General features: G+C 39.8%; 1 protein-coding gene across 1 annotated transcript in view; it reads right to left on the bottom strand.

The window, feature by feature from the left end:
• SYNC (syncoilin, intermediate filament protein) overlaps nucleotides 1-16,879 on the bottom strand; it is a 30,669-nt gene that overhangs the window by 4,470 nt on the left and 9,320 nt on the right. Inside the window, exon 3 of the mRNA XM_063455933.1 lies at nucleotides 14,523-14,647. Within this exon, the coding sequence (XP_063312003.1) occupies nucleotides 14,523-14,647 (125 nt within the window). The remainder of the gene's footprint in view (nucleotides 1-14,522; nucleotides 14,648-16,879) is intronic.

The following is a 16,879-nucleotide window of genomic DNA, read 5'->3' as shown; positions in this document are numbered from 1 at the left end:
GAATGTGTCCAGGAGCTACAGTAGACAATTGTATAGAAAGTTATAAAAAGTTATACGCATAAAATATACAAATAAAGAGTCCAATCAACTCATAACTTCATAAAAGGCAATCCGTGGTAACGAAAGTAAAATCAATCCGCAAAACACTGAAGTAGAATAAGTCTGAAGATATTTCAAAAATATAGTGATAGGCACAACAATACAATCATACAATAACATTTATTTTATGCTATTCAATAAAAGTATTTACCTTTTATCTACCTGGTTCCTGATTTACTGAATTTCAACACCTTCTGGGGGACCTGACCATATATCTCCATATCTACATCTGATTGATGTACCTGCTGTTACGGTTTAGAGCCAACTCATAGAGGCTCTAAATATTGTGAGTGTTCCAAGTTTTTTATTGTATATACTGTGTTGATACGTATTGCCGTATGTTGGTTTTTTTATATGTACAGAACCTAGGGATTACACACTAAAAACAAGACAATTATTTACCAATGTGTGCACAATCACCATATCTCTAGTTATATACCCAACTTGAATAAAAAACGTGCATGACAGGTGGACAAGTACTATTAAATCAATAAGAAGAGCTTATTCTTATTGATTTAGGAGTACTTGTCCACCTGTCATGCCCGTTTTTTTATTCAAGTTGGGTATAAATGCCCTTTTTTGAGACTCAGGACACTACAGCCTCTGATGAAGTGAGGCTACATCCTCACGAAACGCGTAAGGCAGAGCTCCTGGGAAATAGATTTTACATTAGACAGTCTCATGTTCAACTATCTTGTTGCCATCTGTCTCCAAAGAGATACCCGAGATTGATCCGGAGCAGAGTGGAGAGCCCCCTTAGAGTGAGGCTTCAGGTTGAACGCTCCGTGGAACGCACACCGACCATCACGGAAAAAGTTTGAAATTTGTACTGTCTACAACGATCTTATACTACATTCACTTGTTTTTGGGTTTTTTTTATTGCATCTACCAATTAAAGTGTTTTAGGAAGTATGTTTGCTGTTAATTCTATTTTTTTTTTAAATATCTATTTTAGCATACCGTTTTTTCCCCCACCAATACTGTTCTGCTTTCAATATATTTTATGAATTATATTTACTGTGTACCAGTAAATTATATCATCATTAACATGTCACACCATATTGTGTGTTATCCATGCATACAGGTTTTGTGTGACTATCCCTATGTTACATACTTTGGACTGATTTTTAACCAGCACTTATTGTATTATTGTATTTTTGTGGACTCACTGCCTATTACTATATTTTTTAAATAACTTGCGGACTTATTCTACTTCAGGGTTTTGCCGACTGGTTTTACTTTAGTTATCACAAATTGCCTTTTATGAACTTGTGAATTGATTGGACTCTTTATTTGTATATTTTATGCATATAACTTTTTATACTATTGTCTACTGTAGCTCCAGGACACATTCTATCATCTTATTTTTATAAGTGTTACTCATTGTTATATGTATCTATAGAGGACTGGTGACCCTCTATCCAGTTTCTAGAGCTACTCTGTTTTAAATTATTTTCTGTCTATTTTCCCTATTCTACTCCCTCTAACACTTAGCTACTTACTACATTTACTTGTGTTTGTGTTTAACACTTTTATTTGTATTTTGTGCTATATTTTTGCCATTTACTTCTCTGGCTCATCTCATGATGGAATTTCAAAGATAAAGAACAATATGCACAAAACTACAGTTGTGGTTAAAAATACTGATGAAGGGGGTGTGGCCAACAGCATATTGAACTAGTAAACAAAATAGTATCAGTGCTTAGAAGATATTCCCCTTCACATGTTACTGGAAATACACAAACAGAATAAAATGATCAAATGGTGAGAGTCCTAATGTCAGTTATGTCTTTTTAAAAAGGATATTTCCAAATAGAGGAGGTGTAATAATAGTTGTACAGTGTCAGGGCCGGCGCTACCTGTAAGGCGGACTAGGCAGCCGCCTAGGGCGCCCCTTGGGAAGGGGCGCCGCCAAGAGCGCCGGCCCCCCTCATGCTGCTGCCGCCCGAGCGCTCTGCAGAGAGCCTCAGGGGCTGCAGCTTTGCCCGGGCTGGTATGTCCATGAGGGCGCACCGCCCGGGCGCAGCATGAGGAGAGGGGCTGACAGGAGGGAAGCGCTCAGCGCTCCCTCCTGTCACTCCCTCACTGTAGCGTGGCTGAGCTCTGTATGGTCCGCGGGTACAGGGAGCATCTGTCTCCTGTACCTGGCCGGACTAACAGGAAGTGAACACTGAGTGTGCACTTCCTGTTAGTCCGGCCAGGTACAGGAGACAGATGCTCCCTGTACCCACGGATCATACAGAGCTCGGCCACGCTACAATAGAGGTAGGGGAGGAGGGTGAGAAAGAAATTAGTAGGAGAGGGGGGGGAGACAGAAATTAGTAGGAGAGGGGGGGGAGACAGAAATTAGTAGGAGAGGGGGGGGAGACAGAAATTAGTAGGAGAGGGGGAGGAGACAGAAATTAGTAGGAGAGGGGGGGGGAGACAGAAATTAGTAGGAGAGGGGGGGGAGACAGAAATTAGTAGGAGAGGGGGGGAGACAGAAATTAGTAGGAGAGGGGGGGGAGACAGAAATTAGTAGGAGATAGGGGGGAGACAGAAATTAGTAGGAGGGGGGGAAGAAAGAAATTAGTAGGAGGGGGGGAGAAAGAAATTAGTAGGGAAGGGGGAGATGGAAATTAGTAGGGGGGGAGAAAGACATTAGTAGGGGAGAAAGACATTAGTAGGGAGGGGGAGATGGAAATTAGTAGGGGAGGGGGAGATGGAAATTGGCAGGGGGAGGGGGGAGAAGAAGAAATTGGTAGGGGAGGGGGGAGTAGAAGAAATTGACAGGGGGAGTAAAATAAATTGACAGGGGGGGAGAAGAAATTGACAGGGGGTGAGAGTGACAGGGGAGGGAGGGGGAATGAGAGTGGGGAATGAGGGGGAATGAGAGTGGGGAGGGGGGAGAAGAGAGTGACAAGGGAGGGAGAGGGGGGAGAAGAGAGTGACAAGGGAGGGAGAGGGGGGAGAAGAGAGTGACAAGGGAGGGGGGAGAGATTGACATCCATCACACACACACACACACACAATCATACACAATGCACCCCTTACACACAAAGACAATGCATTCCACACACACAAGCAATGCAACCCTTACACACAATGCATCCCTTACACGCACAGATTCACACAATGCATTCCTTACACACATATAAGGACATCCCCTACACACTCCACCCCCTGTGAACAAACTCATTTGTGGAACATGAAGGTGGACCCTGGGACCCAGACCTTGAGCTGTGTAAAGGGCCCCAACAAAAAGGAGCTGCTTCCCGTTCTCCCAGAACATTGATTTTTGTGACCACAGTTACAAACAGCCTCCAGAGAGCATGTTCTACACCAGACCAGTGGAGCCAAACTGCAGCTAGAGCCAATCATCATCCTCATCTGGTTGTAAGTAGGCAATCTAGTATATTATTCGTGGCACTAATCTCTAATTTACCTCACATTAAAGAAACACTATAGTCCCCAGAACCACTGCAGCTTAATGTAGTGGTTCTGGTGTCTATAGCCTGTCCCTGCAGGCCTTTTAATGTAAACACGGTGGTACTGCAGCACTGGCGTTAGTTAACATGGCAGATCATATGGGTGGGGCATTGTGATGTCACATGGGGGGGGGGCAGCAAACTTTACTTTTACCTAGGGCGGCAAAAATCCTTGCACCGGCCCTGACAGTGTCCTGTATATTCACTCGTGATCTCTATGTCAAATCCAACAGAAACTATGTATCCACCTTAGAAATAGGAGTAACATAGATAGTGTAACACTGTTATTTTATTAACCCCCCGTATAAAATCCCTTTGTGAAACTCTTACACAAGTAGTGTTGATGCTTGTTTCCAAGGACCGCAAAAAAGCACTAGGTGCAGTACAATAGTCTTTTTAGAAGGTTACCACTTCGCTGGTGCAGTGCTGCGAGCCGCTCCTGTACACTTAAGCCGGGTCAGATCATTGGACCTCGGAAAGACGCCAACTTCTATTACCGCTGGACTTGCTCCTAATGACTCCAAACTTAAAATGCCGCCAAAAACGACCTACGCGTTTCGCCCGTAGAACCTGGCTTTCTCAAGATCAGTGCAGCGGCGGATCTGAAGCATACCTATACCTCTTCTTAAGAGAAAAGCCATCGAGTCTCTTAAAAGCACATAGTCCATGAAAGTTTTTGTAAATACAAGCATTCATATTATTATCTAAGGTTATATCATGATGATAGATTTATATGTGAACACAATAAAATAAATATAGACAACATATGACATTAACTTATCATATGTCCTAGTTAACATACTTTATATACAGACAAACAGTGATGGATCTCTCATAGTAATGTCATATAGATATTTAGTCATCATATGTGGATCTACCACTGTTCTCAACTTTAATATAAATTGTTGAAATATTAAAATTATTCACCCATAATCAAAATTAATCGCATGTTATTTGGTTCATGAGATTAGTGCAACATAAAACTATAAAAAGTAATTGAATAGATTACTCTAAATGCTAAATATATAAAACCATAAAGTTTTAAAGGAAAGAGGAAAAAATAATAGAAAAATGCTAAAAATCCATTAAATTAAAACCTTAAATTATAGTATATTGAACTAGACGTGCTTCAGCTGAGCTCCACTATAGATTTATAGTTGCCATGGTTAACTGCTGCATTCAGGGGACCTCCCGATATATTATTATAGTAACCAGGGATTTCGCCCGCTCCAGAGCCTTAGGAACTGTGCAATTTGAAGGCTGCTCGTGGTTTTATATAGGGATCTCCTGTTCGCAGAATTACTGGGGAAGAGACAATTAGGCCCGCTTGCCAGACGATCGATGGACCACTCCATCAAGTACCGCTAGGGAATGGATTACTCTCTCATAGTTCCAATAGGGGATGAACTAATCACTCTGACCTCTACTGATAACCCAGAGAATTTTCTATTAGACTCGCTGCCAGCAAAGGCTGTGACTCAGACAGAAGGGATGTGGTGGCCGAATGACCCTTTGTAGGAGACTTCACAGCCTCAGGCTAAACAATCTGGGACTGCTGTCCACCGAGTTATAGTACCCAGGCATAGCACTATTCCGTGTGTGTATGTATGTGTATATATATATGTATTACAGCTAACAAAGCTAGATGTGGCTACAATCTGCCTCTATTGTCAAGTTATGCCAAGGCTATAGCTTAGTGTGCAGAAACAACCATTTTCCAGCATAGCTCCTACCATTATAATTGTTTGCTTTGGTTGAGCCTATTCAGTTCAATTCTTGTACAGTACCAGCCCAAAAGTGCTTGTTGCTTTGTGCAAAGAGTCAATTCATATGCATTATTTTTTTTTTATTATACAAATAGCCAATTTATATTTGGTTTTTATTGTATGTTTTTATTTTCTTGTAAATCACTCATATAATGACATAAATGTATATTGGTCGAGCAAACTCCAACAAACTGCAAATTGAAAAATATTGATGAAAGGTATTTACAAGTTTTGAAAAATAAATATTTCCAATGGACTAGAAAGGGTTTTCAATACTTGGGCATTACAATTACTGGTGATTTAAAGAAAATTATGGCTTTTTTAAAATACACAAATAAAACACTAAAGCAATGGTGCTATCATGAGCAATACCATCAAATAATACATATTACCCAAGTGGTCATGCCTCTTTCGCATGCTACCATTAACAATCCCAGAGAATTGACTAGGCATGATCCAGTCATGTTTTACAACTTTTATATGGAGAGGTAAAAGCCCTCAAATCAGTCCCCATATTGTTGGCTAGGAAAGGATGTCAGGTAGGACTGGGATACCCATTAATACGAGAAACTTATGTAGCTAATATGGTAGTTCATATTTACAAATTACAATTAACTTATTCAAAAGAAGAAGCGGGGTACAAAGTAGAGTTAAAACGTTTGGGGGTTGAAGATTTGTTTTAAATAGTGTTTTATTCTTAAAGCAAAACAAGATCCTACATACTATGAGTTGCAGGGTTTTCATTCCCATGATCCTTTGTGCTCGAGAGATAATTGTGTGAGAAAAACCTATAATTCAATTATCTCTCAGGTATAGAAAATCTACACAAAATATACATTACCCCAAAAGTGCCCCCACCATAACTAGGAACCCCACAAAAGTAGCCCCGATCTGAGTGTATAACATATCCAAATACCATTCAAATCGGTTTGGTGAAACGGGAATTCCATCAAGGTAAAGTTTTGACCGGCTGGACACGAGGCGCTACCCCAAAACAGTCCCAGGGAAATAGATGCCCTGGCCTATTAAGGAGTTAAAGTATTCAAATTAAATATATAAAGGCTCAGATATTAAAATACTAGAGCTTATTATGTCCAATCTTAACCTCCAAAAATTGGACTTTTAAAAAAGGATTTGTATGATAATTCTGGTTTAATATTGTTTAATAATTTGGTTAAAAAAATTGGTATTCCTTACCGAGAGATATTCAACTATTAAAAGCTTCCTAAAAAAACATTTACTGGTTTTGGATAATAAAAAGGAAGATCATGGGAACATTTTTCCGTGGTAGAACTCAAAAGGCTGTGTATTCCATAGCAATGGAGCTAATAAGAACGCAATTTAGATCAGATATTATTATGTCAGTGAAGAAATGGGAGAATGAATTAGCAATATTTTTGATAAAGATTGGTGAAATTTTTTCATGAAATAAAAAAAAAGACGATTCATTGTCTTAAAGGACCACTATAGTGCCCTGAGGGTGCCCCCACCCTCAGGGACCCCCTCCCGCTAGGCTCTGGGGGAGAGTAAAGGGTTAAAACTTACCTTTATTCCAGCGCCGTGCGGGGAGCTCTCCTCCTCCTCTCCGCCTCCAAGAGCTGTATGTATGTATGTGTGTATGTATGTCAGTATGTATTTATGTATGTGTGTGTATGTCCTTATGCTTGTGTGTGTGTATGTATGTTAGTATGTGTTTGTGTGTCACTATGTATAACTGTGTGTCTGTTTCAGTATGTATGCCTGCATGTGTGTATGTCTGTTTCAGTATGTGTGTCTGTTAGTATGTATGTGTGTATCAGTATGTGTGTATCTTTGTGTAATTGTCTGTGTCCTTTTTGTAACAGTGCGTGTGTGTTTGTGTGTGTGTGTGTGTGTGTGTGTACTCCTGTGGGCAGGCTTTGGAGGGTGAGGTTTGGGGGCGGTCTTGGAGGCGGAAAAAAAAGTTCTAGCTGATATTAAACCAGTATATGCCCTGCTACATATAAATTGGGATAGCAAAGATCTGAGATATTGATCACTGCCTTATGGCTAATTCTAATCAATTTCACAATTCTTGCTATATATACTAACCTAATAAATAGGGTTGAAACATTTTAGTGATAATATTTTCTTAAATTTAGATTTTATATATCATCTGAATAATTTACAATCACGATGGCTTGTCATCTATTGTTTTGTATGTGGCTGTCAAATATCAATGTTTAGTACTTTCTCTCAATAAAAAAATAAATAAAAAAACATTTTTTTTTTCTGTTTTAAGAGGGGAATGCAAATAATTACCCTTCCTCAGCTAGTCAGCCCCCTTGAAGGAAAATGCTTTAAACCCCCCACATTTACCAAAACAGGACTGGACAGGTGTAGTAATTGCTCAACTGACCACGGGTGTCAAGTAGGATTCAATTACCAGCTGTAATGTTCCTAAAATTTTAAGTAAGTATAGACCCCAGTGTAGAATCACCCCAAAGACAATGATACCACCAACCTATATGTATGATGGTGTAAATGTTATCCTATTACAGGCCCAGAATGTTTCTTCTTAATGTTGTGGTGATATTTGTAAAATTTGGAGAGATTGCAATATCATAATTACCATTTCTTTTCCTGGTTGCTGATGAGATGGTTCTACTACAGGGATGCCTCATCTGTCACTATCAGTGCCACCATCAGGGGTGTATAATAGGGATTTATAATATAGGCAGTTATCTAGGCAATCGAGAGGGCCCACTTGGAAACTTTAATACTATACATGCCAAATATCCTCCCTAGCCGTATTGATTGAATACCTGCTATGAAGCAGGTTCTTTACCAGACTGCATTAACGGCTCCTTTTTCTCCCAACCCTAATGTGTGAATACATATGACGCCATATCCCTTTCTCGGAATGCTAGAGGGATATGTACAGGAATTCAAGCTGCACTGTTAATCTGTTTGAAAAGGTAGGCAAGTGGGAATCTGGTCAAATATGTAGTGTTTATTCGTAGAAGAGTGGCTCAGAATCTCTTTAAACAGCCAATGTACTCTGTAAGACACTTAGTAACATAACCCATACTGTACGTTGGCTGTCACAAATTCTCTAATTTTCAGAACCACCTCTGGGTCCCTCTGGAGAAACAAAGGGGAAAAAATGCCAGTGTCTCATTTGGCCCTGTAAGAAATTCAATTACCGACTATATAGAGAAAATATAAAGAGGAAGGCAAGGTTATTCCCAAACTCATAAATTGTTGGGGATATACATATATATATATATATATATATATTCATAGACCGACACATTGTCTGGAGCAGAAGTACAGGATAGATTGGACTTGCTTCAGTTTGAAGTGCTTACATTTATTAAGGCAGTTATAGGGACCGAATCATTTGTGAGATTAAACAAGAGGACGAAAGCTTTCTCAGTTCATTTTATAAGATATGAATTTATGACTTGGGAAAGAGAAGCTCTTAACATAGCAGCTTAAATTTCAAGGAGATGATGTTTCTCTGTTTCAAACAGAAAAATATAAATGCAGTAGAAGATTTAGATGGATAAAGATGTAGAGTACAGAACGTTCTATGCATAAAGTACTTCATCTTTTGTTTGTGTGAATGTAATGTGTGATCTCTAAATCAACAGGTTGTAAACATTAACAAAACCTATCCTCGTTTGGATCTGAACCAGGGGATAAGCAAGTCAACCCCTACATCAATCCCTGTAAGTAACGGATAAAACCATTTACTCAAGTAAAAACTGAATTATTGGTGACTTTTCTGTCAGCCAAAGGGCCCCATGTTATATTTCATTGATGGCAAACTGTTATTTACTTGCCTGAAATTAAAGTTTGAATATTTGTTGTTCAGAGATAAGCTCACATACAGGTCAGCTTCTATGCAACAAGTTTCAAAGCATAGCACACTTTTATGAATGCAAAGAAAAATAAATCTATTCCATTTCAGACACAATGTATTGACAGACAGACAAAAAATAAACAAACAATTAGTCTCAGTACGCCAAATCCTAGGAAAACTGAGCATCCAATGTAATATTTGAATATATGAAGTAACTATACTTTTACTCAATAAAGAAAGGGTCAAGATCTCTATTACAAAGTTTTGATATGTGTCAGTGTAATGACCTATTCAGATCAGTTAGAGAATGGTGTGCTTAAACGACCACTATAGTGCCAGGAAAACATACCCGCCGGGCTCTAGGGGGGAGGAAGGGGTAAAACTTACCTCTTTCTCCAGCGCCGGGCGGGGAGCTCTCCTCCACCTCAGCGACGTCATTGGCTGAATGCGCATGCGTGGCAGGAGCCGTGCGCGCATTCAGCCAGTCCATAGGAAAGCATCCTCAATGCTTTCCTATGGACGCTGGTGTCTTCTCATTGTGAAAATCACAGTGAGAAGCACGGAAGAGCCTCTAGCGGCTGTCAATGAGACAGCCACTAGAGGCTGGATTAACCCTATTATAAACATAGCAGTTTCTCTGAAACTGCTATGTTAACAGCAGAAAGGGTTAATCCTAGATGGACCTGACCCCGGACCACTTAATTAAGCTGAAGTGGTCTGGGTGCCTATAGTGGTCCTTTAACAGACCATGTTGGTAAATGCTCAGAATAAAAAAGAATTGGGGGGACACATAGAACATGCATCATTTCTCAGAAGTGGTGCTGCATTAAACACCAATATTTATACAAAATAAAGATTAAGGAACAGCATACACACAAAAAGAATAGTTTTACATTTTATAAGGCTACTCAAAATCATAAATCTTAACAAATAATTCCAGATGGATATTCTGTACCAGAAATAAAAATCAACTTCTGGAAATCCAAACAATTTAAAACCAAAAAACAATAGACAAAAGGAGTACAGCATCAGTGGATAGGGAAAAAAAAAAAAAAAGGAAAATAGAGCAGTCACCGCTCTCAGCCTGTTTCGGTTGTCCTTTCTGGTACAAAGGTCGCACCTTGTACAGACCCCAGGTAAATGCTGACTTGGTAATAGAAGGGGCTACAGCTATTTTGGTATTTAAATCTACCGTATATACTCGAGTATAAGACGAGTTTTTCAGCACATTTTTTGTGCTGAAAAACCCCCACTCGTCTTATACTTGAGTCAGTTGTCTGTATTATGGCAATTTTCATTGCCATAATACAGACGTGGACCGGGGGCTGTCAGGAAGCTGTAACTTACCTTCACCGCAGCTCCTGTCAGCTCCCTTCTCTCTCCTCCGTCCGTGCAGCTCCCAGGTCAGCTTCCTCTGCAACTCTCGCGAGAGCCGCGGGGTCAGAGCGCTGCCACGGGTTACCGTGGCAACGCTCCGCGCGGCCGCGAGAGTTGCAGAGGGAGCTGACCTGGGAGCTGCACGCACCGGAGAAGAGAGAAGGGAGCTGACAGGAGCTGCGGTGAAGGTAAGGTACAGCTTCCTGACAGCCCCCTCCTACAGCCCATCCACTGGACCACCAGGGAGTGAGAGCCCCCTCCCTGGCCAGCTAACAAGCAGGGAGGGGGGACGAAAAAATAAAAATATTAATAATAAAACAAATAAGAAAAAAAAATATTAAAATAATAACATAAAAAAATAATACAATTAATAATAAAAGAAAAAAAATAGTTACCTAAAAAAATAATAACATTAAAAAAAATATTAAAATAATAATTAATTAATAAAATGCCCACCCCCCACCAATGCTCTGCACTCACACACTGCACACACACATACACACACTGCATTCATACACACACTGCACTGCATTCATTCTAAACACACTGCACTCATACATACACACTGCACTCATATACACACACTGCACTGCATTCATTATACACACACTGCATACACACTGCACTCATACACACACACACTGCACTCATACACACACACTGCACACACACTGCACTCATAAACACACACTGCACTGCATTCATTATATACACACTGCATTCATACACACACTGCATTCATACACACACACACACTGCACTCACACACACTGCACTCACACACACACTGCACTCACACACACACACTGCATTCATTATATACACACTGCATTCATACACACACTGCATTCATACACACACACACACACACTGCACTCACACACACTGCACTCACACACACACACTGCACTCACACACACACACTGCACTCATACACACACACTGCACTCATACACACACACTGTACTCATACACACACACTGCACTGCATTCATTATATACACACTGCATTCATACACACACACACACACTGCACTCACACACACTGCACTCACACACACACACTGCACTCACACACACACACACACACACACTGCACTCATACACACACACTGCACTGCATTCATTATACACACACTGCACTCATACACACACACTGCACTCCATTCATTATATACACACTGCACTCATACACACACTGCATACACACACTGCATTCATATACACACTGCATTCATTATATACACACACTGTAAATAAATATTCAGTTAATATATTTTTTTTAGGATCTAATTTTATTTAGAAATGTACCAGTAGCTGCTGCATTTCCCACCCTAGTCTTATACTCGAGTCAATAAGTTTTTTGGGGTAAAATTAGGGGCCTCGGCTTATATTCGGGTCGGCTTATACTCGAGTATATACGGTAATACAGCAAGGAAAAAGTACACATTGGAGCAGGAGATAAAAAGATATTGTCGCCCATCCTAATGAGCTCTGTTAGGAAAGTTAGAATCCCTCAAGCACCTGGTGACAGAAGCATTGGACTTTAACCACCAAGTGGCACGGATCTTGGAAAAGCTGGAGATCGAAAGATTCAAAGTGCCGAGTGCTGTCACAAGAGCCATTTTATTGGTTTACTGGAACTGACAGAACATCTTGGTGGGCCGAAGTAGGAGTTCTGAACAATTTAGAAAAGGAGAATAACCTATCCTAAATTATATGTTTGGCTTTTGTGTGAAATTTCTGAATACTTTGGTAGTGTATTATAGAAAATTAAATGTGATTTTCCATTCATTTCTTCGTCAAGAGTTCATGCAGCAGTTGTAATTTATCTCTCCAAAAGTAATAAACTTGCATATTAAAAGTCTGAGTCTTGGCTTGCTACACAACATTCTTGAAAGGATCACTCTAAGCATCAGAACAACTTTAGCTTGATGAAATCTTTTTGGTCGTGTTTTCATTACTGCTCAGTGTGTTTAATGTTGAATACCTTATCCCTTGCCTGCTAGAGCCTCAAGCAACTGTTGTGCTGCTAGAAATTTAACCTTTTCTTCATGGACTCTGGATGAGCCTTATCAAGAGGAGTTGTCACTTGGGCTGCATACATAGAGTAATTTAATTCCTAAATGGCAGAGAATTTAGCAGTGAAAATGCAGCTGCATCAGCTTATTGTATTAGTTCTGGTGAGTATAATCATTCCCTTCAGGCTTGTTGCGGTAAACACTGTTTTTTTCATAGAGCTCTCCTCCTTTACATTACATTACATTACAGCCTGGGCCTAGGGATACCACCACTGGCCACTCCTCAGATGGCCACTAGAGGTGCTTCCTGGGGAAGTGCTGCACAGTACTGAGTAAACTATTTGAAGCTGATAAAGAAGCCTGATGAACAAGCAGGCAGACTAGAACTCATCACAGGGACACTCCCACAGGAACGGGTTAGTCGGTGCAAACTCCATCAAACAAAACCTTTGCTCCCTCTATACCAGTATTTGCTAACCACCTGGTTACATAAAGAAACTATAGCAGCACTGTCTTCCCAATGTGATGAAGATTCATTGGTACAGGGTAGAATCTAATTAGTGAGTTGTGCCCCTCTGCTAACTTCTACACACTCTGAAGCTGTATATGTACTCATGGCTTATATACACCATGCTATCACATCAAGTTCTACTTCAAAGCCCCGCTTTGCAGGAAATACTAGCCTGTATGGACTCGTTCTTAATGTATAGATTTTTGTTAATATATCCTGTTACCTAGGTAACATTTAACTTTTATTTAGCTACATCAAAGCAGGAAATAAAAATGCTTCTTCCATGCTTTGCTTAATTATTAAAGGGCACACTGTTCACTATAACCATAACAGCTCATCATAGAAATTACGGTGCTATGAGTCTCAGTCACTGTCCAGTGGCGTGTTAACAAGATTGGGTCCACAATGGATGACAGGCTGCAGGGGGTGCACAGAGCACCCTCTCTTTACCTGCCTACTGTCGCTGCATCACATGGCAAGTGCCAGTTCTATAGATAGAGACAGAGCGTGCAGTGGGAAAGCTGCTGGAATCACTCTGTGCATTGGTAAACTGCAATAATTACAATGCAGGGTTAACATTAAGTTCCCAATTGCTGTGACGTTGGAGGAGGAGGAGACAGACCCAGCGCCGAGAGACTTTGGCGCTGGAAAGAGATAAGTGTTAAAAGAGATAGCCAGATGCTTAGCTATGGGCTGAGGGACACTATAGCATTTGGATACAGTTTTGTATTTCTAACGCTATAGTGTTCCTTTAACATAAGCCATACTTCACCCTTTTCATACTTTTGTTATTTTTAGGTTATCCCAGCAGGAATAGTTAACAGAACACCATCTGAGACAGCATCATCCTGCTCTGTAAAAAATGAGTAAATGAGTAATGTTTAGTTTGTTTAAAAAAAAAGTCATAATTATTCCAACCACACTCATGTTTAACTCCAAGCACATTAGGCTGTTGACCTGATTGAATAGGCTTTAGTATATACGTACATTATAATATTAGAGCACACTATTGCTGTGTACTATTTGGAAAATTGCCGAGGGCGTCACTCATAATATCAGCTGCATTTGGCATATAGTAGAAATAATAACACTAACAATGATTGACCACAAAGGCAACCTTGGCAACTGTGGATTACCGTTTTTAGTAAATATTATGTCTATGAGCTGGTAAGACATAGAGACCAAATTATTTTCTCTTTAAACAGTAACTATATTGAAACACAGAAAATATTTTGGCACAGGGCAAATGTCACAAACTTAGTATCCTGTTTCGCTCGTCCTATTAAACACCAGACCTTATTTGAGCTTTGTGCTCATTTTTATAAACAGACTAATGATGAGTGATTCAAATGTTCCACCTGACATTCCCATAAAGTAAAAAAAAACAAAAAAACAATAAAACTACATCTTGGTTTTATAACCACCCATGACAAGATCCCCACTGGTTCAACTTACTTGTAGATTGCAAGCTCCTGGGCTAAGCTTTTCCGTAACTCTTCCATCTCTTTATTCTGATGCTGTTGTAACTGCACAGAAATCTTTATTTCTCGTTTTGTATTTTCCAGCTCCTGCAACTGCTCCTGAATGGTAATTGAAAGAAAAATGTCTTACATGCCAACTTCTCTATACATTTCATCTTAATTGATGCAATAAACATTTATGTTAAAGATCTGTAAGGGCGACTTTTCAAATAGGGTTTTGACAGGAATTGCCCAAAGAATTGCAAGGAATTAGGCCAAAATATCATAAATGCAAAAACTGCAAAGATGGAGAATTTTCCCATTTTGTTATATTGGCCTAAGCACTAAAATTGCATTGTTGACTATACACATTTCCTTGTGTAGTGAATAACTTTGTCTACTATATTGGGTTACTGAACGCTCTACTATGAAGGGTCACCTGGGATGTGCCATCACCCTGCCTGCAAAATACAACATGCCCAAGCAAATGTAGCTTTCATTTTTGTAGACAGGGTCACATTTTACTTAAAGAAACAGTATAGTCACCTAAATTACTTTAGCTAAATAAATCAATTTTAGTGTATAGATCATTACCCTGCAATTTCACTGCTCAATTCACTGTCATTTAGGAGTTAAATCACTTTGTTTCTGCTTATGCAGCCCTAGCCACACCTCCCCTGGCTATGATTGACAGACCCTGCATGAAAAAAAAACTGGTTTCACTTTCAAACAGATGTAATTTACCTTAAATAATTGTATCACAATCTCTAAATTGAACTTTAATCACATACAGGAGGCTCTTGCAGGGTCTAGCAAGCTATTAACATAACAGGGGATAAGAAAATCTTAATTAAACAGAACTTGCAATAAAGAAAGCCTAAATAGGGCTCTCTTTACAGGAAGTGTTTATGGAAGGCTGTGCAAGTCACATGCAGGGAGGTGTGACTAGGGTTCATAAACAAAGGGATTTAACTCCTAAATGGCAGAGGATTGAGCAGTGAGGCTGCAGGGGCATGTTCTATACACCAAAACTGCTTCATTAAGCTAAAGTTGTTCAGGTGACTATAGTGTCCCTTTAATTAAATCTGAATGTAAAAACTCAAGCTAAAACAGATCTTTTAGTAATTTTGGTGAAAGTAGCTCTTTATCAACTTTGCTATTTTACTCTCAGTTTTGCAATTCAGTTTAAAGGGTTACTCCAAACACCATAACTACTTAGTGATTTAAAGCGGTCATTGAGCCTGGAGTCTGTATTTGCAGTGTCTCACTATGAAACTCTGCACGTATGGAGTTTAAAGGGACACTCCGGGCACCAATACAACTTTTATTCATTTGATAGGTTTTGGCCTCATCAGTATGCTGTAGAAAGCTACCCCATAATTCTGCCTCCTTAGCCATGCCCCCTTTATTTATTTTGTGCAAAAACTATAAAGATTTGAGCATGCAAAAAAAAAAAATACAGCATATTAGGCCATAATCTATCAAATGCATTAAAGCTATATTTGTGCCTGGAGTGTCCGTTTAGTCTCTTTGCTGCCAGAGATGTAACTCCACCTCCGGCAGCATCATTGGGGTTTTGTCAGCCAGCCTGGAACTAGAGTTCCAGGAGGCTAATGTTAATTCTGTGCAACCATCATTGCACAGTTTGTCAGTCATTAGATGAGAGTGGTCAGAAACTCTAAGCCAATGAATGGTGATGGCTGCGACTCCTGACTTTTGCAGCTGCAGAAGCTGAAATAACATCACCAGACCATCAGGGAGCCTTGGAGCCCAGTGGGGAAACAGGTAAAGGGGCAATCCATTGCTAAACGGGTTGGTCTCATTCCTGGTAACCGTGCCTGGGTTCTCTTGGTATCATAAACACTACAGAGGGCTGTAGTGGTTATGATGCTTGGAGTAACCCTTTAATTCCCCATATTTTAGGGTTTAATGACTATTCATTTAATTTCTAGATTAAATAATTTTTCCAGATTAGCCAATTTAGCCTCAGTATTACTATTCTGATTTATTTGCTACAATTTGAAACTTGTGAATAACATGTGAGTGCAACACTCAGAGTCTGCATTACCCGAGTAGAACTACAAAAGTAAAAACTCACGAGAGGACTGATTTCCCTCTTGCACCTCAGCAGCATTTACATGCATATAGAATTGATTATTCCTAGCAGTGTCAGCCATTATCTAATAAAAAAGGAATAGGGTCGCACTCAGTCACAACAATTAAACACAGGGTGCTACTGAGCATGGGTCAGCAAAAAAACCCCAAGAAATATATACAAATAGAAAGAATCCCAGGCACTCACTGTGATTGTTCTTCAAGCAGATTTATTGCAACGTTTCGACCTCAATGAGG

The sequence above is a fragment of the Pelobates fuscus genome, chromosome 1, assembly GCF_036172605.1.
Source record: "Pelobates fuscus isolate aPelFus1 chromosome 1, aPelFus1.pri, whole genome shotgun sequence".
NCBI lineage: Eukaryota > Metazoa > Chordata > Amphibia > Anura > Pelobatidae > Pelobates > Pelobates fuscus.
This window is presented reverse-complemented; position numbering and strand designations above follow the sequence as displayed.